Source organism: Falco biarmicus, chromosome 9 (assembly GCF_023638135.1).
Source record: "Falco biarmicus isolate bFalBia1 chromosome 9, bFalBia1.pri, whole genome shotgun sequence".
Lineage (NCBI taxonomy): Eukaryota > Metazoa > Chordata > Aves > Falconiformes > Falconidae > Falco > Falco biarmicus.
In genome coordinates, this window is record NC_079296.1 from 32,669,407 (window position 1) to 32,693,486 (window position 24,080).

At 42.9% G+C, this 24,080-nt stretch overlaps 1 protein-coding gene across 4 annotated transcripts in view; it reads left to right on the forward strand.

The window, feature by feature from the left end:
* The window catches only part of LOC130154951 (anthrax toxin receptor 1-like), a 195,468-nt gene that overhangs the window by 14,914 nt on the left and 156,474 nt on the right, over positions 1–24,080 (forward strand). For 3 of the 4 annotated variants that reach the window (XM_056351726.1, XM_056351724.1, XM_056351725.1), the window contains exons 4-15: positions 613–694; positions 798–831; positions 2,793–2,872; positions 2,984–3,052; positions 3,251–3,331; positions 3,435–3,495; positions 11,246–11,344; positions 13,624–13,693; positions 14,497–14,575; positions 18,736–18,831; positions 19,536–19,574; positions 22,681–22,698. In XM_056351726.1, coding sequence (XP_056207701.1) covers positions 613–694; positions 798–831; positions 2,793–2,872; positions 2,984–3,052; positions 3,251–3,331; positions 3,435–3,495; positions 11,246–11,344; positions 13,624–13,693; positions 14,497–14,575; positions 18,736–18,831; positions 19,536–19,574; positions 22,681–22,698 — 808 coding nt within the window. Of the gene's footprint in view, positions 1–612; positions 695–797; positions 832–2,792; positions 2,873–2,983; positions 3,053–3,250; positions 3,332–3,434; positions 3,496–11,245; positions 11,345–13,623; positions 13,694–14,496; positions 14,576–18,735; positions 18,832–19,535; positions 19,575–22,680; positions 22,780–24,080 lie in introns of all 4 variants that reach the window. The other variant, XM_056351731.1, reaches the window with a different exon arrangement.

Genomic DNA, 24,080 nt, shown 5'->3' on the forward strand with positions numbered 1-24,080 from the left:
AGAAGCTATGCAACAGGGGTCATGGTATAAACGTCCCCCTCTCACCAGGCAGCAATCTGTGACCCAGGAGGGTTGATAAGTCCTTGGTCTAGGGTAGGAAATTCTCATAATTCCCATGCTGTTCTCTTATCTTTTGGCCTCTGTCTTTGTAATGGAAAAGTCCTAATCCCACTGTCCTGATAACTGATAGAATGCAGACTTTTAATTTGTCACACTTTCATGACAGGGTCATAAGCTTTTAAACTCTCATTCCATCTGCAGTTTGTCAGAGTTTAATATCTGGCATTTGCTTTAATTCAATCTTATTCCGACTGATGGTATACTGGAATGAGGAAGCACAGACAGAATTGCACCCTTAAAACAAGTTAATCCCAACATTGTATCATGTATCTGGTTTTGTGCTCCCATGGGTGTTTGGCTGAAAAATTGGGGTGTTTGAAAAATCTTGGCGTTACCAGTGTTTTAGCTGGTGTGCATGTACTCTTGTGTATGCATACATGTGTATGCAGAATGTGTTGACAGGGTGCTGTGGTACAGGAATATCTCAACAAAAGAAAAAAAGAACTTTTATTAAAATTGTCTCTTTTTTTTTTTTTTTTTAATAATCCAAAGGGAAGCCATAAGACGAGGGCTCGACATTCTTCAGTATGAAGTGCCTGGAGGAGACACGTTCATGCATGAAGGATTTAAAAGGGTACACATCACAGTACCTCCGTTCTTTGATTTATACATACAAACTTTGCTTTGCTGGCTGCCAGTGTACTTAAGAGCTAACAATGTTCTACACTTCGTTGCAGGCAAATGAACAGATCTACCATGAAACCTATGGAGGTATATGTTGTATATCACTTATGTTATATGTCTGCATTGAAAAGACAGATGATAGTTCTTTATATGACCTGCAGTAAACCCGTTGAAAGAAGTGTTGGAGAAGAAACTGGTGTTACACAATCGCTACATTCCATTTTGACTACAGCCCTACTTTTAAATGCATGATTCATGATTTATTAAGACCAGAGGAGACCAGTATGATCACGGATCTGACCCAGTGAAGAATACAGACCAAAACATTACAGCCAGAACTGCCTGTCCTGCGCCCAGGGGACAGGAATACCCAGATTTTCCTGCACCCTTCTGTCCTGTTGCACTTGGCCCTGTCTTCCTTGTGTGCCCAAGTCCTCGTTCCCATTAGTATAGGAATGAATGCAGCCAGCTGAGGTTTTTGCATCAGTGTGAATGATTTGGGATCAGATTCTGAGTTCCTAAAATATAACTTTTCACTAAATTTCAAGACGGAAATGTATTTGTGGTTTTGGTCAGTGCCAAAAGAAGGCCTAATTAGTTAAACTGAACACTTCTTGCCTGGTTTGTGCCTTGTCTATGAGGTTGTTCTCATTTGTGGGCTGATGGTCTCTTTGGAAGGTGGAGAAACGACTCAGTGCCTTTTTAATAAAATGGGCTGTGAGTGTAGAGTCTTCAACAGCAGCTCAGCATGGCTTCTCAGGCACTTCTGCCAGTGAAGTCAGCAGTCCTGAGGAGTCCAGCTGAGAACTATTTTACCTCATTATAACATATGGCTAAGAACTAATCAAGTATTCTGTAAGTTGATTAGGAAGGAAAAAGGAGTAGATGAGATCTGGATTTAGAAGTTAAAGTATCAGCGAAGAAACAAACGTTCAAAAGAAAACAAAGTAAGATCTCCCATTTTTTAGTCTTTCAAACACGCTGGGAAAAAATAAAAGAGGAATAAGGGAATCCAAGCAATTCCCTCCCCCCCCACCCCCCAAGTTGCAGGTCATTTTTTTTTTTTTAAGATTTATGTCTGTGTCTGACATGACATGGGAAGGCCTGCATGGCATAAGAAACCTGTCAGAACTAATCAGTCTTTAATTTCAGACAGTATGAGGGAAGACACTTGAAATTGTAACAGATTATTTTGAAAAAATAACAATAGTTCCCGGAAAGTAACATGTATGTTTATTACTTTGCTTAGGAACTGGATGCAGAATGGTTGGTTGAGCTGTAGTTTGCATGTTAATTTGGTTTAATTTTGTTAACATGTTGGATTTTTCTAGGTAGTATTGTACTGTGTACCGCATTACATATATAGCTATCCAAAGTCTGTGTGGCCTTTTCACTTAAGGTTAGGTGGGGTATGAAATGTCTTATCACAAGACACGAATTTTCTCCGGTGGACCTGATCTTAAGGTTTTTCCCACACTCAATTCCTGTGAATTTCAGCGACAGCTGTTGCTGGAGAAGTGTAGGACTGAACCTCTTACAGGGGCACATCTTGTGCCATGTTCAGTGGGGCTGCTCTTTCAAAGTCCACTGCAGGGGGAGGTGGGATGGCAGTAAAGCTCCTTTCGCAGAGGTATCTCTTGCTACAACCGCTTGGCAAGGTTTGTGTAGAGGCAAGTTTGTTAAGAGAAGAGAGGAAACTTCCTCTTCTCTGTAGATCCATTTTGCCACTTCTCCATGTGAAAAGGCCAGGTGTAATCTTGGGATGTGCTATATTTTATGCCGAACAGAAAAGTTTGTGCATAGACCTTGTGAGAGCAGCACTCCCTCTTCAGTGGTGCTTGTGACGCGAAGGTGCGCAAGTTTTGGCTTATGCAGCAAGTTTTTATGCTGGTATACCTGCAATAAAGTCCCTACAAATCAGATGAGAGTCTGGCCTTACAGTTTTGTGATTATTTGTAAGCAAAAAAGGAATGCTTCACTTAAAACTTGCTTTTCATTGCTGAATCATGTGTCATATGTATGCAATCTCTTAACTGTCCTCCATGTAGGAGTTCGGACCGCTAGTGTGATTATTGCTCTGACGGATGGAGAATTGCAAGACGTTCAGTTTTATTATGCAGAACAAGAAGTAAGTCACCTTCACGTTTACCCAAACTAGCTTATGTCAAACCTGTAGGCATTTGCTGCTGGCTCACTGATTATATGGCTTTGCACTTAATGGCAATTATTTTTATTTTAGGCCAACAGAGCCAGAAGCTTTGGAGCTATTGTTTATTGTGTTGGAGTAAAAGATTTCAATGAAACTCAGGTAACTTGCTTGCTTTCTTCTTGTTTTTTCTGTTACACTGCTGCACAAGTAGCAGCGTCAGATAAAAGCATTTATTTAATTACTTGAGACATAAATCATTTCATGTCAGTATGATGTCTTTTAGCAAGTATGAAAGGGCACAGTTTTGTTCACTGTAATTTTGTTTTCCTCATGATTTATGATTGTCTTTCTTTGCAGCTGTCAACAATTGCTGACAGCATCGATCATGTTTTTCCAGTTACGGGAGGCTTTTATGCCCTCAGAGGAACCATTGATTCAGTAAGTTGGGTATTCTGAATCACAGAAGAGGGGCACCCTTTCCTGTATTAATAAAGCATAGATAAAAATTATTACCAAAAATGCCATTATCTAAATCTTCTAGATTCTCAAGAAATCTTGCATTGAGATCCTAGCGGCTGAACCATCGAGTGTTTGTGCAGGAGGTAAGTTGCCACGAGAACAGTGTGATAAGGCAAATGAGTGGCACTGATGAAATGTCAGTACCTACCTAAGGTGGGGAGCTGAAGCCTGTGGGTGTGTTAGCGCATCCCCTCAGGCCATGGCTAAAGCCCTGTGTGTTTCTTCTCAGCTTGAGTAAAAAAAATGTGCCAGTAAACGTGTAGCTGCAGTGACTGAGTACCAGCTTGGAGAGTTGGCTGAGGTAGTGTTCAGGGAACTGGCGTTACCACTTCTTTTTAAATATCCGAGACAAAGAGATGACAAAAGTGATGTAAAGCCAGATGCCGGGGGTGTTTCAAGGTCTAAAAGTGACTTCTCACAAATTTCTGGAAGACTGCATTCCTGGCATCTGCTAGGGCTCATCAGCAGTTAGAACAAGATTTTGCAAAACATTCACAGAAATTTCAGGTTTATTGACCCAGGTGTAATTGACTGCATAGGCCGAGATAGCTGATGTGTTTTTCCAAAGTACTAGCGTTTTACTTTTTTGCAATGAAAGGACAGTTGGTGTATATGGTAAACGTGAAGAATCCCCAGAGGAGCTGTTGATAATTTCATGCCTTTCATGTCTAGTATATTAACATGGATTTGTTCTGGTTTACGTTAGCAATTCACTCGCTGTGTTTTTGTCTGTTTAAGAGGCTATTGCAGCAGAGTAAGAGTGACACCGTAAGTTTGCTGGAAGGTAGAGTTTAAAGCGTGGTTATTTAGATCTGATGTTACTGTCTTGTGTTTGTTTCCCTAGACACTGTAAAAATGAGCACAGAAAAATGAAATAGCAATGATGCATGAAAGCTGACCTTGAAAACAGATAAAAATAGGAAACTCAGCAAAAATAAATATCACAGAGAAGAGAAATTATTCACCCTTCATTTCCACATGTCGATCACAATATGATCTTGCCCTGAGTATTTCAATTTAAGATGAAATATCCTTGTATCTTTTGAACTATTCTTAAATATATAATTGTGAACGAGACATTTGTGATTAAATCTAGTCTATGGAAAAAATAAAAAAGGAATTATTTTGCTTTTAAAAATCTCCTTGTGGAGTTGATCAGAAACAATTTTAAAGCTTTGACATTTCAAAGCTTTTTTTAATTTCATAGTGATAAATTCTTTCTTTTTTGCTTGTTTATTGTATACCAGGCACATTTTTTTGCAACAGCTTATTGCAAGCTTTCCTGTTCAACAAAAATTGCTTTTAGCTACATGAAAATATGAGTTTCCAATAGGAGGGATTTCAGTAGTATCCTTGTAATTGTCTGGAACAGTGTTTAGAATGTTGAAAGGCTGAATTTGAAACCATTGTTTTGGTTTAAAAGAATATTTTTAATGAGTATTTGAGAAAATAAATTTTCAGGAAAAATTTGCTTTTCTAAAATGGTATATTTTAGCAAAAAGAGTAAACTTTCTTTCTTCAAAGGGAATCAGTCTTATTCCTGATTCATGAGTTCAAACCACTTTATTTTTTGCCAAGCTTATTGAGTAACTAGTTTATCACAGACGTGATTAAAAATACACAAGCGCACTTAAAAATAGTTTGTCCTTCTTAAAAAAAAATATATATATGTTGCATTACTTGCATCTGTAGAAGTTTTTCATTGTCTTTGTGGTTTTCAAATAAAACCGATGTAAATCGAGCAGAGCAAGTTTCTGTGCATTGCTGCTGATTCAGCAAAATACCAGCACTTGTTTCACTTAAATTCTGAGGTGTGTTCTGTCCACTCTGTTGACAAAGCCATCCAGCAAAGGCTGGCACACAGCAAAGTGGGGTGGTGATCACCAGGGCATGAAAACATGGATCTGGCATGCATGAAGGTTTGTTTATAGCAGCAGGGAGCTTGAAAATAGGAGGAAGCCAAACCTGCAGATCCAAATGGTGCATGCTGTTGTGTTAAATGGTCTTTACAGGCCTGTGGTAGCTTTTAGTATGAATGTAGTCCTGCAAGCCTTAGCTGAAGCGAACTTCTGCAAGAGGTTTTACAACATGAGGCTGCAAATATTTACTCTTGTGCTTGGCTTCATTATCCTGTTTTATTCCGCTTCAGTGTAGCCAGCGGCTCATCTTTATAGCTGTGTGCACCACCATCTCCTGGAAGCAATCTCCTGGGATTGAACAGCTTTTTTCATGGTAGTGTGAATCCAGATCCTGAATCCAGTTCACTGGGCAGGCAGATACGGTTCTACTCTATAAGTACTTTATCTGGACTTCAATGTAAAAAATACTGATGCCTATGAAGTAATCTCAGAATTTTAATGCATTTTAAATGTGGGTAATTACTAATATTGTTTACTGCTAATGTATAAGTGAGATACATACCCGTTGAATCGTGTATGAAAGTTTATATGCATCTGCATTTAGAACTGGCTGAAAATTAGAATGTAGTATTTTCTAGAAATGCAACATTCCTTCCCCTTTTTCGAGGTTAGATTTTTTTTTTTAACAAAAAAAACCCATACGTAATTGAAATTTGCATTTCAATTTTTTCATTGAAAATAGTAGACCTTTTGGAAGAGTGCTAGACATTATTACATTCTGCAGCAAAGAAGCTTGCTTGTTTATAGTCTTGAAATGTGTCCCTTTCCATGCTTTTTTGTATGAAACTTATCTGAGTGAGGAGCTGATAATCAGTTTGACTTTTATTTAGCATTATTACTAATTTGTAGAATCTGGTATGAGATCATGAGGGCTTTGTGCTGCTCAGTGGAAGCCAGTTGTGATCAGAGCTTAGAGCAGAGTCTGACCCACTCCTTGTAACTGCTCTTGAACCTCATAATCACTGCTGTGTTGGTGCTGGTGATCTTGGCTTCATTTTTGACTTGCCAGAGGTTTAGTAAAATGCTGGTGAAACTATTTCCATGTGGTGACAGTTCCAGTTGAGACTGTGGCTCTCTGTGACGAAGCAATCTGGCAAGATCTCATCACGTTGTGACAGCTATCTGATGCTTAATGCTTTTTGACCCTGCAAATTCATCGTCGCCAGTGTGGAGCACTGTAGCTGGGTCCTTCCTGTTCCCTCTGATATAAAGTGACCGAGACATGCAGCCTGTAAACAGGCTATCAGTGCAGAATTGGAGGTGCCTCATATCCTGTTTGACAGCATCATTGCTTTGATTATGCTTATGGTACACAGATGTGATTGAAAGGTTTTGTTGTGTGTGGCATCCTACTGGCCACATCAACTACCAGGTGTGGATGCAAGCCGTCAGCTTTTCATCAGAGTCACAGAAGCGAAGCCGACAGCGCAGCCAGCACACACCAGCTTCAACCTACCATCTCGCTGCCAGCACCGCCCGGTTATTTCAGTGCTGACCTTTTTCCCTTCGCTATCTTGTCAAAAACTACAATCTACAATCTGACAGTAACTAAGGAAGAAAAGGATGCAGCCAGAGCCAGGGCGCAAAATTAAATGGAATTAGCCATTTCAACAGACCATCATCCAGAACACATTAATGCTCCAGAGCATCCGAAGGGGTAGGCTTCTTAACGGCAGATACCAAATCCAGTACCAGCTCTTCACATTTCCATGCAAGTCTGGTATTGAACTACATTGTCAGCTTGTGTTGGTGAGCAGGTTCCTGCCCCGTCAGTCACTCACAACTGGCTGTGCAAAGCGGCAGTGACAGTGAAGAGAAGGGCAGGAGGGGTAAACCGTATTGACAAGACTAAAATTCTAGATTAGCTTTTACCTTTGATGTTTTGTGTTACTGGCTACATCTTTTTAAAGCCACTGAAATAGCTATCAATTAAGCCTTTTTGGTTGCTGCCTTTGAAGACCATTAGTTCAGGAGAGGGGGGAAAAATCTACAGGCAATTTTCTTTCAGCAAGCAGCTTTTCTAATATAAAAGTAAGAGAAAAGAATATATTATCACCTTAGCTGGATGTTCAAGTCACACTGGAGTGGGCTGGCAACGAGCAGGCCTGGGGTAATGTGTGGTCCCAGGCAGGTAGCTCTGGTGGGGGGCCTTGCCCCAGAGGCTGGCCATGACTCTTAGCTCTGCTGGCAAAGAAAGGGATGCTTATAAAGAATAAGTCTCAGCATATCAGCTGGGTGAGATGTGGAATGGCTCAAGGCATGAATCAGAGTAACTGCACATTCTTACTGAAGTAAGAAGCAGCTGTATCAGCCCTACGGTACATTTTTGTTTGTTTAAAGTGCCTTCCACCCCCAGTGGGAACCAGGAGGTATCACTCTTCCCTTAAAAAAGAGGTCAAATTCTGATGTTGGCTTTGTGCATTCAGCTCTTGATGTGCTCAGTGAGGTCACAAATTTGATCATCTTTCTTTAGCAAAGTGCCAAAGCACGTGTTTCATTTTAGTATGAATTCCAGTAGATATTTTCTTTTCCCCCTCCCAAAATATCTTCTCCGATTCCCATGTTCCTTGCAGCCTGTGTCAGTTCAGAGAGGGAGCTCTGAGGGAAAGTTAACCATGAAGAAAACAGAGTGTGGGTTTCCAGTGCTTGATCATAACTTGTCTGTGCCCTTATCGAATTCACACAGAGTTGCATTAGACATCAATGTAGTGAGAATGTGTTTTTGGCAAGAACAAGCTGTTTGTACGGAAAAGTTACAGCAGTCCACATCCTCATGCTAGCTTGCCTTGCAGTAACTTGGTAGTGAAAAGCAGGAAGACTAAGCTGAATACATATTTCAGCTGCCTTTGGCCCTCACGTAGTATTATCCAATAAGTCCTTCCTCCAAAGCATACAAATAACATGGCAGTGCATCGTATAAAACATTATCAAAAGTCAGACCTCACATCACTGAAAATCAGGTACTTCTCCCCTCAACCCTATCAACATTGTTTTCCTCTAATTTTAGTATGTTGATCAAAGTATAATTTATAATGCTTATGGACTTGTTCATGGTTTTACTTGCTGCTAATGGAGAACATCTATGTAGTTTTTTCTTATTTTTCTATGTGTAGCTTGAGGATTAATTGGTCCTGTGTTGTGCTGGTGTTCCCCTGGTATCAGGCTGGTCTCACATGCTGCTCAGGGGCTGATGTAAGTGAGCCCTGTGAAGGATTCGGCTAAAGTAGTAGATTTATATGTGAAAGAGCAACTTCTGTGCTTTCCCTTGCTGCATGCTGTGAGTCTCGGCTGTCAGCTGGCTTCTTGCATGTAGCATCAAGGCAAGTTTCAAAAATGCATTTGAGACAGAACAAATTTGTAACATGTCTCTCCATCTGCCTGCCTGTTTCTCTGTGGTCAGCGTGGTAGCTGTGATGTATTTATTGTCCTAGAGGGAAGTCTCCTGTGCTGCTTCCCCTCCTGGTGCATCTTTGCCTAGCCTAGCAATTCAGATTGGCCCCAAGAGGAAGGAAGACCATGGCCTGGTGTTGGGCTCCACCTGTGCGCAGTATAAGGGAAGGAGGAGCAGCAAACAGTTGTGCTGTTAAGGGCTCCAAGAAGTCTTACCTATATAGGTTACTAAGAAATAATTTTAAAAGCTTGCTATGGAGAAGCTGAGAAAACAAAGTCAGATTTCTTAATACCTTGTTGAGAAAGGAGTGGTTTAGGTCAGGTTGCTTAAAGAATTACCACAAAAGAGTTTGAGCCAAATAGGTTTAATATGAACTTGTGAAAATGTGACTACACAAGATTCGATGGCAAGGTTCACTCTATTACTTACTACATGGAATAAATGCACAGAGATAAATCAAGTTGAAAGTGAGTCATATCAAAGCCGTAAGAGGGTAAAGGAGATCCTCCTGCTGAGTCACGAGGTTTGGAGTAGACCCCCCCTTCTAAACTCTCACAGAGTTTGGGTGCGGCTGGGTCTATTCCTAGTCTCAGACTTGGACAACGGATTGGATGTAAAGGGAAGAGGCAGAGGGGCGGGGAGGAGAAATTTTGTTCACAATTCAAGATTACCTGTAAGATTTTAGCTACAAAGCAATGAGATACTTTTTGTTTTAAATCACAAAAATAACCTAACTACTTCAAGCTTGCAATGCGTATTATAACAACAGTATACCTGTTAAAAATTTGCCCCCACATTCAGTGAAATATATCTAGTGCCTTTTGCATTCCTCAGCGGTTGAAGGGTTGAGCCTGGAGGAGCAGGGGTATCAGCCCAGGCCCCATCATCGACTTTCCACGCCGGTCCCCCTGTTGTCACAGACTTGGTGGTTTGTGAGCTCTGAGTGGCGTCCCGCTCAGAGGGGGATGCTGGGCACAGCCTGCTGCGGTCCAGGAGAGCTCAAGGGGTGTCACTTTAGGACGGCTGTTTATGGGGCTGTGAGATGGTTGGCTTTGGTCATCAGCAACCTGGCTGCAACCCGAGTTCGTAATTTTCTCAAGAATTCCAAGAACACTGTTACCATTCCTCTGGGTGTACCACTCAGGCTGCAATCAGGCAGGAGTGTTCCAGGGCTGCCAGTGAAGAAGCGCTTGTCTCCATTCTTCTTCCCTGCTTTGGCCAGTCCATGGGAGTTCCAGCACAGGCAGTGCCATTCTCTGCCCTAGTCGAGTAAGAGTTACTGGTACAGTGAAGGGGTGCTCAACTGCCCAACTCATGACTCAAGGCGCTGAGGCTGAGTGCCTAGCCAGCAGCTCCTGGGGTGGTAGAACAGCCCAGAAAAGTAGGAGAAGTGCACCCCCACATACCTTCTTCTTCCAATTACCTTGCCTTTCTGTTTATTCTAGGTACAGTGACTCCAGCTGCTTTCATGATAGACATAAACTCAGCTGGTACTACCACTATTTGTCTCTATCCCTTCCCTTCTCCACACTTCTATTCCTGGCAGATGCTCAGCTGGGCAGATCGCCTTACTGATCTCTCTGGCAACACACAGGGTCCTTTTTCGGGTGTTTGAGCTAGCTCAGTGCACTGCATCATGATCTGTGGCGCCAGTGGTGGAGGACATGTGCAGCTGGGATGTCACTTCCAACAGCACCCTTCCTAGAATGGCTTTACTTAAATGCAAAACTGCTCTATCAGTAAAAAGACTACTGAAAGTTCACTGAAAAAACTGATGATGCTTCTCCTGCTTGAATGAATAAATCACAGTTGCTTATCATGATAATGACAAAAATCACAGGTTCCCTCCCTATCAGGACTATCAGGACACAGCAGGTGTCTTGTACCACTGGTGGTTTCTGCTGCTGGAGCAGGGGTGCGCAGGGAGAGCATAGACAAGATGGCAGTGCCTGGGTTCTTAGTTACTACAATGTGCAGCAGGAGCTAGCGGGACTGTGCACAGGCAGAGTTCTTGTATAGGCAGAAGGATTGTGTTTTTCCAGGGATTGTACCAGAGGCAAAGCTTCCCCTCTGATTCACAGGGGATTGGGAGGGAAGTCCTGTTTGTCAGCATCTGCCTGAACACAGCTGCTGCTGAAAGCTGAGTGCCATCTGCCATGGAGACGGGAGGCAGGACTGGTGCTTGTAGTTAGCAAAGATGTCTGTCCCAAAAGACATGGAGGAGCCATGAGATGACATCAGCCAAGTCAGACTTGGAGTATTACTGTGGCATCTTTAATTAAGGCATTGGTGATATATGGTGTGCTTGCAGGAGCAAACGAGACAAAAGAGAAGGCTGTGAAGCCCTAATGCCACTATAGCACTCTTGGCTGCTGCTGCTGAACAGTGAGAGTGTTGGTTTGAGTGTTTTATTTCGGGCATAGGGCAGAAAACGACCGTTGTCATGTTGTACTTCAGATCACTCTGGACAGAAATGCTGTATTTGAGTTATTTTTCATAACTTTTCTGTATTTTTACTTACAGAATCCTTTCAAGTTGTGGTAAGAGGCAATGGCTTTTATCATGCAAGAAATATCGACCAGGTACTCTGCAGCTTCAAGCTCAACGACAGCCTTACGATCAGTAAGTTTGCAGGCTGGTGGATTCCAGTGCCCCTGTGGCTTTGTCACCTCATCAGACATAGGCCAGCTCTCATCCATGTTGAGGGGAGTCCATGGCAGTGAATATCGGGGGAGCTGGGTAGGGATCTACACCTAACAGAAGCTTGAAATTCACCCTTATTCAGTCCTGTGACCTGTGAGCATTGTGTTGTGAGTGCTTACGTGGAGCTGCACAATTATCAGCATCGTTGTAATGATGTGAGTGATGCATACAGCCAGTGAGGACCAGGTGTCAAGTCTGAAGAGAGAGAAATAAAATTGCTCCCTATTCCCTTGTTCATCACTACTAAAAAGAAATAATGCTGCCTTCATCCCCTGGTGATGTTTGCAGACTGTTCACTGGTTCAGGAGACACTCACCATGAAGCAGGGCCCCCGAGCCTGCTCCTTTCCTCCCTGACACCGGTTGTTGGTCTCATCACAGCAAGTGTGTAACACACAAACTCCCTGTCACAGCCATGCTAAACAGGGTCTTCTGTTTGCTGTCTCAGCAGCCAGGCGAAGGATTGAATGGCCAAAAAAGATCGAGTGTCCAGTTTCTCAGCAGTCCTCTCATTCCTGAGGAGCTGTGTATGCCTGGCAGGGTGAAGCACAGCGTGGGGAGAGGAGCTCTGCTCCCTTTCTGTATATGCTCCCCTTGTTGGCTGAGCACAGTAGAGGCTTTCATATCCTTTCGTGGTCAGGCTGGTACCTTCACTAGTGGTGAATTCACTTGCAAGAGGGAGCACATGAATTACTCCTTCATTTCCCATCCTGGTTGCCTACGTGGAGGCTACATTAAATAAACTCTGGTGGTCTCACTCCGATTCCACTTACAGATGCCCTTTGCCAGGGATTTGTTTCTTGTGGTTTACCAGGTAGACAGCCTTCTTGCTTTTTCTTCCTTGTCCCTAATCCACTAGCACCTTGACTGGAATTCACACAGTGAGCACTGATCTGGGCCTGGAAGTACAGAGGAGGAAAGCCACCCTGATTTTACATCTCCTTCCTCCCTGTTGTGTTTTTCTTGGGTTACATCTGCAACAGATGTGATGAGACACTGATCTATGCCTGCTGGCTTTTTGCTCTCAGGCTGGCCCTGAAACATATCACTGTGATTTTCATGGCCTCATCCCTGCCAAAACAGGGAAATGAGTTTTGTCTTCAGGTGTGCTGGGAGTGAGTGAAGCATGAAAGAACAACTGTTACCTCTGTTGTTGCATAATTGTTTTTCCCTAGGTAGAAAGAGTAATCCAGCCTTTAAAATGCAAATAAACTGCCATCTTTTACCTGCCCCCTGTTCACCTGGGTTGGACTCCCGTGGACTAGTCTTTCTTTGGACTAGCACTGTAGCTGCTTTGCTGGCCATTTAGAGTTGAGCTCTGTGTCGCAGCGGTGACTTGTCTGCTCTTGTGCCTCAGCCTGCACACTTCCAGTAGAGTGTTGTTCCAGGATTGCTGCTGGGCCTCCTCCCTGTGTTCATGGGACTTGGCTTTGTGGATGTGATTTTTGAAAGCAACAGGATGGGCACTGCTGACTCTTGGAGCAGTGGAGTGCAAGGGGGTAGGAAAACACCCATTGCCTTGCTTTTGACTCTGCCTGCACCAAACCCCTATAAACATGGGCTGTTTGCAGATGGTGCTGCCACAGATGGGTGGTGGGGGCAGGAGAAGCAGCAGGTACTGCAGGATAGGTCCTCGTGGTAACCTCAGTCATGGCCCCTCTCTACATGTCTCCTGTATGTGACCAACCATGGCATTTTGTTTTCTAGTGTCTGTCTGCTTCAGCTCCACCCCAGCTCTGTCCTTCCTTTTCTCTGGGCTCAAACAGTGCAGCCATGGCTTCTCTTGTCTGTGCGTTTGGAAGCGAGTAGGCAAAAAATAAACCCTATACTTTTGCCCTCAAGAAACTTGTGGGGTCAGAGTATTCAGTATGAGCAGAGTTTGCGTGCACTTTTCAGATAGATAAGGTGAATATTGCTCAAAGCTGGTTTCCAAAAGGCTGATCGCTGCTGTCAGGACCAGAGGTATGCTTCCATTTCTTAGCTGTGGCATCTCTAGCCTGCTAACTTTATATTGGCGTCAACAAGAATGGTCATCCTAGTACTTGGCTTTGTAATCAGTATCACTGGGGAATATTGGTACTTGCCTATATACTGAATTTGTCTGTAGCTGTTATTGGTGTCAACACTTCTCCAGGGGGTGGCCTGCTTGGGACGACTTCTTGTTTTTAATCTCTGAAAGTTATATTCTTTTCTTTTCAGATGAAAAGCCAACCCTTGTTCATGATACTTACTTACTTTGTCCTGCCCCAGTGATAGAAGATGCTGGACAGTAAGTATTGTTTTCCAGGATGTGTTGAGAGAGTGGACTTCTAGATGAGAATATCACTGCTGAGCCAAGGGCTCAGATTTTGCCCAAAGTATCAAGTAAATAAGCTTTTTTGTGTGTATGGCAGGATTACAGCCATCCCCTTTGTGCCAAATCCTGTCCTAGTGTGAGCCAGCATAGCTGGCTGAGGGGGAATGCCTCCTTCTCCTTTCCTGTCCATGGGTGAGGAAAAGTTGTTTGGTGAAGTTTTGTTGGCTTTTTTGGTTTGTTTTTTTTTTCTTTACTCAGACCCTTTCTGTGATATTGTAGAATGGCTAGGGCCAAATTCTTCTTTAATTTCACTGTCATTTCAGTATTTTTATCCTTGACCTCAGTACAGGTATCCTGGATTTGCTTGGATATAAAAGAAAGCACATTCTGTCTCTTTGAGCTGTAAAAGGTTTTTTTGTTCTTGTTTAAAAAAAAAAAAGCTCTTAAATTTTTTTGTGCTATATAAGGTAGTATTGCAAATATCTAAGACTTTGTTATGACTTGCTGTCCTGGTGCCCTTTTCCCCAGGTGGGATGAAGGTTTTTTTAATAACGAGCATATGCCCCAATTCAATTAAACCAACATAAAAAGGGTAGCTCGTGGGCAAGCAGAGATGCAAATTCAGGTAAGCACCTGAAGCCATGAAAATGCCTTGACTCAGCAGGACATGCTATCCATGCGCGTTCATGAGCCAATGGCTAAAACAGAGCCAGAATAAAGGTAACAATGGGTATAAAGATGACACTAAAAATAAATGTATCTGTTTTGTGCTTTAGGGTGGTTTTCCTACAAGTCAGCATGAACAGCGGGCTAACATTCATCTCCAGCTCTGTCAGCATCACCAGCACACAGTGTGTAAGTCATTGCAATGGGGCTTGACAGAGAAACCATGAGATCCTGGAAAGAGGCAGTAGCTCTTCAGGCAAAGCCGCCTTGAGTGAGCATGAGCTCTCTGCAGCTTCTGCATCACGGTCATTGACTGGATTCCCAGCTGTTCTGTGAAAAATAACCATGGCTAGCTAAGATTTAATTGTTATTGATGATGGGTAGATTATGATAGATTTAGTGAATAAAAAATGACAACAAAAGGCACCCTGGCAATTCCTGTTCCAGGAAAGGGAGAACTTTAAAGCTAGAATCCAACTGCAAGGGAACCTGAGAAAATGAGGGAAGGAGCAGCAGGAAGCAATACTGTTGAGCTTTGGGATCCGTTGTGAGATCTGGGGTGAAAGGTGCAACTGCCAGGACTTGGATCTGGAAGGGCCACAGCATGGAAAGTCCTCTTAAATTTACGTGGTTATTTTTTGGTTGGTGCTTACAGCATTTGTTCTTAAACCACAACAATTTACCTTTATTAGTTCATGACTTGCTAAGGTGGTTTTATAGTTTTAGTGATAGGGGCTGGTTGCTTTTCTTTGGCGTCATGGGAGATGACCAGAAAGAGACAGCAGCTTCAGATCCTGGGATGAGCTTCTTGATAAAAGGCTGCTGCTCAGTCCAGCCAAGGGTGAATGTGCTGCTGTGGTACAAGCATCAGCTGGTCAAAAATACCAGGTAAAGCATGAGGGACCAGCAGCTAGAAGTGATCCTTTATCAAAATCAGATTTTAGAATCAGTCAAAATGAGGAAGCTAATAGTTAATTCGTCTTTTTCCTTGCCTTGGAGTTAAAATAGGCAACACCCATAGCTGGTGCAAGCAGGTACAGTAGCTAAAGATGTGGCCTTGTACTTGGGACTAAACCAAGCTGGCTGAAGTACCTGGTATCAAAGTTGAGCTTTATTGTTATTAGTGTCAAAAGGACTTTTATAGCCTATGCCAAATGCTGTCATATTGGTTTGTAATCATTGCTGGCCTTTTTGACAGCTGCAGAACAGAAGGGCAGGAATGCAGACAGAGGCAGTTACTGGAACTTACAATCTCGTTTTCTGATGTTTTCAGCAATGAAGCTGGGAAGCCTCGTGCCAGGTTGCTGGAACAGTCCAGGGTGCAGGGACTCAGAATTTAGCAGAGATGTATTTGCTGCTTCACCTGATTGCTTTCATTTTTCCAAAACTTTCCTCCAAATTTTCTACATTGAAGACTGGTATTTTCACATTTTATTCCCCTCTTCTACCTTGGGTACAATAAAACCTTTTGTGTCTGTAGGGAAACACGAGTGTTAACTGGTGCATTTAGTTACCCATATGTAACTTATTGCTGATGAAGAGTGAAGTCTTAGCCCTAGCTGGGGTCCCTACAGGCCAGAGCATGGACGGAGGAAGCTTTCCTCTTGGTAGCTTTCAGATAAAGAGAGGAATCTGATCTCCAGTCCCATCAATCTGACAATTTTTGACCAGTCTTGCAGACTGAATGTGAAAGAGGCAGGAAGCCTGATTCTCAGCTGGTACAAAAAGACTGTCTCACTCCAGTTACATCCCATAAGTAGGGAGGTTGGCAGTTCAGTTTCCAACTTTGTCTTAATTTCATGCATTTCACTCTTCTCATTTTAGAGACTCCCTCCGTTTCCTTTCCTCTCCCGTTTCCTTTTCTGTGGGTGGCAGTCAGCTGGCCTGCTCAGCTCTCCTCCCCAGCTGGCCCTTCTGTCCTTTCTGTACAGTAAGTATCTTCTCTACTTTACTCCTAAAGCCTCTGTGTGAGCCCTGTGCTTGTATCTGTTCAGCTGCATGAAGTCTGCTATTTCCTTTTCGAAGTCCAGCTTCACTATGATGCTTTGTATATTTAATCGTTAAAAGAAGACTCTTTAGCTTCTTGCTGCCAGCAGCTCCTGAGCTGCGGCTGGCAAATGTCTCAGCAATTTATATGAACTCTTAGCATGGGAAAAGCGAGCTTGGGAACAAAGGCTACAAAACAAGGAGGTAATGTGTATTTGGAGTAACAACAGGAGTGGTATGTGCATCTGTGGCTCCTGCACTGTGTTTCTACTGTGCTTGGATTTGTTTTTAAAGAGTGCAGCAATACCCCGTAAAGTTATGCTTGACTTTTACTCGTCCTTTTCTCAGCAAACTGACTTCACTGGGAATTCATGTCTCTCAAGCGTCTGCTTTCCAGATGCGTTCGTGCTGCAGGGGGCTATAGGAGGGCCTGAGAAGGGGGCTGCAGCACTGAACTGTTTTCTAACAGGACTCCTTTGGGCAGGGGTTTGGCACATGTTGCAGTATGCCACCTTGGCTTTCAGCTAAATGAGGTGAGCTAAATAGCATATCCCAAAACAGGTCACTTTGTGGCATCTATAACAAGAAGCCACAGAGCAGTGGATGGATGGTGATGCTGTGACACAGAGATATGGGATACTAGGCTACCTGCCTAAAAGCATGGAGCAGAAGCTGTGGTTGTGTTAGTCCCATCTTCAACATGTTGGTCCTGATAGCTCTGGGATCTGGCCTGACAAACAACCACCCAGGTTAGCCACTCGGGATCTCACCCAGGCTTTGCAAAGCTCTTGTCAGCCGGTACTTCCTTTTCCATCCTCAGCTTTTTCATTGTGTGAGGGGTAAACAAGCCCACTAGGAACAGTGAAGGGGACTCCTGTTTCTGGTGTCATGTGAATTCAGCAAGTAGTTTCAGATTTAATAAGGTGAATGTCATGGACTTTAATCCTCCATAAATCTTCTTTGGAATTTGCTTTCTTTCCATTTATCCTCCCACCTATCCTCCATAAATCTCTTGCAGCTTCCTCTCTAACCAGCCCCTATTTCCTCAGCCTGATTCACAGACCTCTCTTCAAGCTCTTTTCACATCTTTCTAGTCCCAGGCTCTCCTCTACTTTGCTGCCACATTTTGCCTGTTCTCTTGTACTCCTGTTGCTGGTGAATTTAACCTTTTCTCAAACTCTGATAATGTATCATTGAAGAGGTATCTTTTCCCAGTATGAAAGAAATATTTGAAGCACCAGAGATGCTCATCCCAGAGCCCAGTGCAGTCCAAGGAAAGAGCATGTCCCAGCATGCCGCTGCCCATTTGCCACAAATCCTTTAATTTCCAAAAAGCCATGTGCTCTGTATGTTCTGCAGGGGCCAAGAAGCATATAAAGACCTGCTTTCCTGTAGTCATCAGAGCATACGCTGAGTTAATATCTCTTCTGAACGCGCTGACATGAAATGGTCTGAAAGCAAAGAATCCCTCAAGATGTACCCAGGAAAATCAAAACCGTGATTATCTTTGGTTGCCTGGCTGCTCTCAAAAGCTAATTTCTAACACTTGAAATTTTTTTGGATTATAGTCACTTTAAAGAAAATTTAACTTTGATTTTTAATGTAAACCCTTAGCTATCCAGCCCAAGAGTCCCACTGTTCTCTGCAGAGAAATAGATGGAATATAAGAATCAGAAATGCTTAAGATCGTGATTACAGCATCACATTAAAAATAGTCAAACCAGTCCTAGGAAGCATACCAAGAACCAGCAGCATTAAGTACTAGTTTGCTTAATCATTCCGGCTGGGGTTGTGTGCACAGTTTGAGGCAAGAGGCCATATGGGCAGGCTGGGGAGCTGATGCGCCTGGGCGAGTAAGTTGTGCTGTGTTCTTTGTTGTTGATATGCAGAGTTACCCGTAAGCTCTTAGCTGCAGTATTCCCATTCTTTGAGTATCAGCATTTGCATGTTCTGTATCTCTAGTGATGAAAGGTTACTCTTCACACCTGAGAGTCTGTTGTCATGTAGTTTGCAATGCCCCTTTGACAGTATGAAGGGACCTGACAGCACAGATTTGGGAATGGCTGGTATTCAAGTTCAACACCCTTGAATCTAGTGCGCTATGAACACAATACATTTATATATTTTATATATACACACCACAAACAGGAGGTGCTTCCTGGAGTTGTGACTTCAAATACAGATGTGTCACACCAAGTGCTGATGTGACCCTAATGATAACAGTGAGTGACTGCACAACCTACCTGAGACCTTGTACTGAGGGAAACCTGGCTCACTTTGCCCAGTCTAAATGTGTGATGTCAGGGCTCCTGCCTTGTTCGTGACACGCACAGGTCACTCAGAAGCAATCATCTTGTTTGCAGCTGACTGGAACCATCCTTTTCATTGCTCTCCTGATCCTCTTTCTGTTGCTGGCTCTGGCTCTTCTGTGGTGGTTCTGGCCCCTTTGCTGCACAGTGGTAAGTACAGGGTTTTGTTCTTTTGACTTGGTTTCATCTCTTCTCTGCAGAAGCACGGTTACAGTGTTGGAGTGGGTGGTTAACTTTAAGAAAAATGCTGGCAGGTTTGTAAGGCCCTGATTCAACAAATTGCTGAAGGCATGTGTTGAAGCCGCTCTGGTCTGAGTTTTGGAGTGTTGCAAAGCCTACATGATTTCGACCCTGAATGAGAAGTTTAGGTGAGCTCATGGACATGGCCCAAATTTCTGTAGGGATCGAGACCTTCTTAGAAAAAGATTTTAAACCTGCTGCGGGAAAAGTGTAGTGGAACTGATTTACGAATGTGTGCATAAGCTGTTAACAGTCTTTTTTAGGGACAAGAGTTAGGCTTTCTCTTTTATTCAGAGGAGCTGCAGATGCGGAGTGAATATTTTGCACTAGCTTGGTGTATGACATTTTTTAGGCAGAGCTACCATCATGGAGCTGTATTATGAGTTAATAGGGCACTTCTTGACTAATCAGATAGTTCAATGTTAGGGATTTAGCTTCTCGTCCACATTTATTTTATGCCTGCTGAAATGTAATGGGGCTAACAAGGATTGAATGTAGGGGAATGGAGCCCAGCAACCCGTCTGTGGTATCGGCAAGAAAGCAGAAAGGACATAGCACTGAGATGGATGAACCTACCATTATCTCAGATTTCTCCCATTGTTTATATATTGCAGGTGATCAAGGAGCCACCGCCACCGCCACCTCCGGAGCCTGTAAGTGTGCTATTTCTGAGCTGCTGCAGCCACTGTAGTGTGTTGTGCTGCCCAGGAATGTCAGCCCTGTAGGTGTCTTAATGACACCTTGAAGGCTGTGAGAGGAAGGCTCTTGCGTTAGGACAGTTATTTCTGCTTTCTGGCCTCTTCATATACATACAGCAAGATTATTTCCATCCACAGAGAAAAGTCAAATAACTCAAAGTCCACGGACAACAGTTCCTGTGTTGTTCATTTTTGCTTCTGCTGCACATCAAACAGGTGTGTAAGCAAATCTTTGCTTCTCAAGCTGTGATGAAACCTGTCCCTCTTCCAGTAAAGCTGCCATTGCTCTCAGCAGTTTAGCCCAGATTATTAGTAAGAAACAAAATCGGGCAGCTGGAGGACAGGACAGCAAAGCCACGTTGTTGTGGTTTTGCTACAGGAGAGGGAGACGAGAGCCTGCCCTGGCTGTGGCTTTGCTGCAGAGTGACCTTTGGAAGGACATTTAGCCTTCATCCATTTAGGTTGTGAGCTGTTTGAGGCAGGGTTGTATTTAGTTCTTTTTGGACAGTAGCCCTGAACTCAGCTTAGTTTCACTGTACTTGTTTAATAAAAATAATAGTAATAAATAAAAGTACCTCCAGAGAAAACTCATGCCTCCCTTTATTTCTTTCCTAGGCATAGGCAGTTAAATGATGGAAAAATACTTGCCTAACCCACAAGAGACGCTTACAGTTTGCTGCTGATTTGCTGTAGCTTGGCATGAATACAAGGAGGCAACCACAGCTGCTGTTTTGAGGTTGCCAGAGGCCACCATTACTGTGTATGTGATCCTGTCGCTTGTCCTGGGCAGCAGCACTGTCACAATTTAACTTCAGAATACACACCAGAAATCATGCTGCTTTTAGGGTGATTAGTATCGTCATGAAGCATGCAATTGCAGCCATGCTGTGTTAGAAAGAGCTTTCAGAGAGCATCACAATCCTGCAGCAGGGTTTCCAGGTGCTTTGCGATTATTCTGATCAGCAGAGATTTTTAAATGGAATCAAAGAGACTGTGAGCTGACGTGAGCCTCCAGGAATAACACTGAACACAGATGTTACCCACCCCTTTACTTGACCTTGTCTTTATCCAGTATGGATTGCTGTTTCATTATGCTTACCACTAGCCTCCCTAGGTATGGTGACCTGCTCTTTACCTGATGCAATCTGGTATTACGTCCATTAAACTGAATATAGTTATCTAAAATTTATTCTAAACCACAAGCGTTAGATTTCCATTGCTTTTCAAAATGTATGTGGTAGCTGTTGATGTTGCTTTCTGTGTTCGTTGTAGGGGATATTTGGTATAAAACCTTTACCAGCTGGAAAAGTATCAGCCATCACTATTAACTGTGTCCTGCTACTGCCAGGCTTGCCGGCAATAAGGGTTGTTAGACCTGAACGCTTGAAATCTGTGTTACATTGTATGGAAGAGGCTGGTTATTTTATGTAGCACTCGAGTTCACAATGAAATAAAATATAAATTCGTTAAAACTGCTGTAGTAGTTAACTGGGTTTCAGATGTGGCACAAAATGGGATAAAAATTGTGTATTTGTTAGGCTTTTCAAAACAACCCGCCAGAAAAACCACTAAACCAAAACAACAACAAAACCCAACACAAACCACAATGCCTTCCTTGTATGTTTATTTCCCTGACAGGATAAAAAAACAACAAAAAAAACCCCAGACCCAAACCAACCCAAACAAACAAAAAATCCCCAAACCCAACCCCCTTACTGGGGTTGTCAGCTCTGGTCTTGCCTGCCCATACTGAAGAATTTGTTGGAGGAACTGACCCATGAGCCATAGCTGAGAGATCAGATGTTACTGAAATAACTGATGGAAATACCTTTCTCCAGGGTATAATCTAAGAGTTAAATATGAACAAACAAAATTTAAGGCATGTTTTTTAAAAGCAGTTACTGGCTTTTGGACTTTCAATTCCTTTTACGTTCCAGTAGAAACATGTAGGACAATTTTGAGGAAAAGGTCACCTAGAAATCTGACAATAATTTGTGTCCTTCTCCAGTATTTGGATTTCATTTGATTATTTTCTTTTTCAGTAAAAACTAAGCCCAGGCAATGTTTCTAGGAGCATACTTGTACTGTTGAATATTAGTAGAGGGCACTGTGCATGGCCAGTTCAAGAGCAGCATGCACATCTGCCTATCAGCATGAGGTGTAGTTCTTTCTCCTTATTAAAAAGTGTGAGGAATGAGGATGGTATTGTACGAGGCTTGTTGGGCCCTTTCCTCAATTATGTGTGTACTTGGAGAGTGTCATGATGTGACTTTCAGCTGCCTCCACTCAGTGTGATGATAGGGAGCCTGAGAAACCCCAGTGACTTCTGTTGGCTCACGATGATAGAGCTGGAGATGTGTTTCCAGGGTTGTTGAACCAGAAACACTTGCCAGCTCTCAGTTAGGCAAGAACAGAACAAAGCGCCTGAAGTAAATCCCTTATTCAGACTCCCCCACATTTGAGAAAAATAATCGGTAGTCTTTATAATTGCAGATCAAAACCTGTGGATCTGAGCTTCCTGACAATTTGGAGATGCTCCGGTCTGAGTCCTGGTTCCAAATTGTACAGCTTGAGCCAGGCTCTACAAAGAATCAAGCAATGTTACTGGTTACAGCTGCCATGAGTAGAGGGACTGATACACATGTTAGAAAACTCATAGTGATAGCCTTTTTCCCTGTTAGGTGACATCAAGTTCTAAAAGTACAATTAATAATAATTTTTTGGGGCTGATTGCTGCATTTTCTGCATAGAATAGAGGCAAGCCAGTATAATGTATGATTCAGCTAAACTTTGCCTTCCCTTACAAGTCAGTTGTGATTTTGAAGCTCAATGCATATTTGACTAAATAAAAGCTGCCTGGAGTGAGGAATAGGCAATCCTCTTTGGCCTCCCTAGTTAAAATTGCAGCTGCAGAGACAAGAGCCTTCTGGTTTTTTGTCATCAAATAAGTGTAACATACAAAGCTAGATATCAAAGGATTGGATCATAGGATGTTAATTTGTTTTCTGTAGTTTATGCTGTTTGTGAGAACAGCAGTAATATCTTCCTGTCTTTTCCATAGGAATCGGATGATGAAGATGGATTGCCAAAGAAAAAGTGGCCAACTGTGGATGCGTCTTATTATGGAGGTCGAGGTGTTGGTGGGATTAAGAGGATGGAGGTATTCGGCTTATTCTTTAGTGTAAAAATCAGCACATTTAATTATAAATTGTAACAATATATTTTTACCTGTTTTTTAAAAAAGCTGCCTTGTTGGACTAGAGACTGAGACTTAATTAGGGCTTGACCACCGGATTGCACCTGCTGTCCAAGTAACAGACATCAAGCTGCCATCATTCACGTGAATAATAAATCGAATCTAGAATTATGAGCCACCAAAATTTGCAGGTTAAGAGATGGAATAAGCACTGAAAGAAGTTTTAATTTACTGAATCAAACTCTTCAGTGCAGTCTGGTCCAGTTTTCTTGTCTCAGGCAGAGTTACACTGGTGTTGAATATTTGAGGGTACCATCTACACTGTGCCTGGCTGGCTGGATGCAGTTGGTTTGGGGAATTTAAAACGGCAATTATGTCCCGTGCCCCACCCCCACCCCCCTTTTTCCAAATGCACAAAACCACATCTGTGTTGAAGCTGGCCAATGATGCAAATCCTGCCCTGAGACTCATGCACAAGCCAGTCTTGATGTGTGTGAAAGAAATTTGCCTTGTGCTGTCCTGTGGTATGTACATTCAGGGAGTCAGCCAAGGGCCTGATGATGACTTTTAGGGATGTCACACCAGCAACTCCCACTAGATTTAATTGATAGCTGAGGGAAAGGGGCTAATGTAAGCCAGCTGAGGATTTGGACCAAACTAGGGATAACAGAAGGAAAGCAGTGGTGTCTCAGCAGGTACCTGCAAGTCTTCAGTTGAAGTATTTCATCTTAATATCCTTAACCATTTTCCTTGGGAGAATTTTATCCTTGGTGCTGAGTAACCTTACGGATCATATATCCTTGAATGCAGAGTCATATTTCTGTTTGAGGTAAGTCAGACAACAAAATCAGAATTTCAGCTTGAAATAAGTAGGGTATAGTGTGGGAAGATGAAGTTTCTGACCTCTCTTGTGACTATGCAAGGTTGTCTTTGGAAGAGCTGTTTTTAGTAGTAGCTGCACAAGTTTGAGCACTGATGCTCTTACACCATTCACGTGCTTCTCTACTGGTGCTTTTTTCACTTCTGAACTGAACAGCAGGAGCTGTTAGGGCTAGCTGTAAAGACTGCCTGCCTTCATCTGGTGCTGCCACCTGCCTTTTGTATGAGACTACGGGATGTGTATTGCACCTGTGTCCTCGCAGAGCTGGGCAGAGTGCCTCACATTTCACTTGAAAATGGCTTAATTTGCCCTGGATGCTGTGAATTCCAGCATCCAAATGTGAATGCTGTGAATAACAACGTCTTAGGTTACTGGAAGGTGCAAA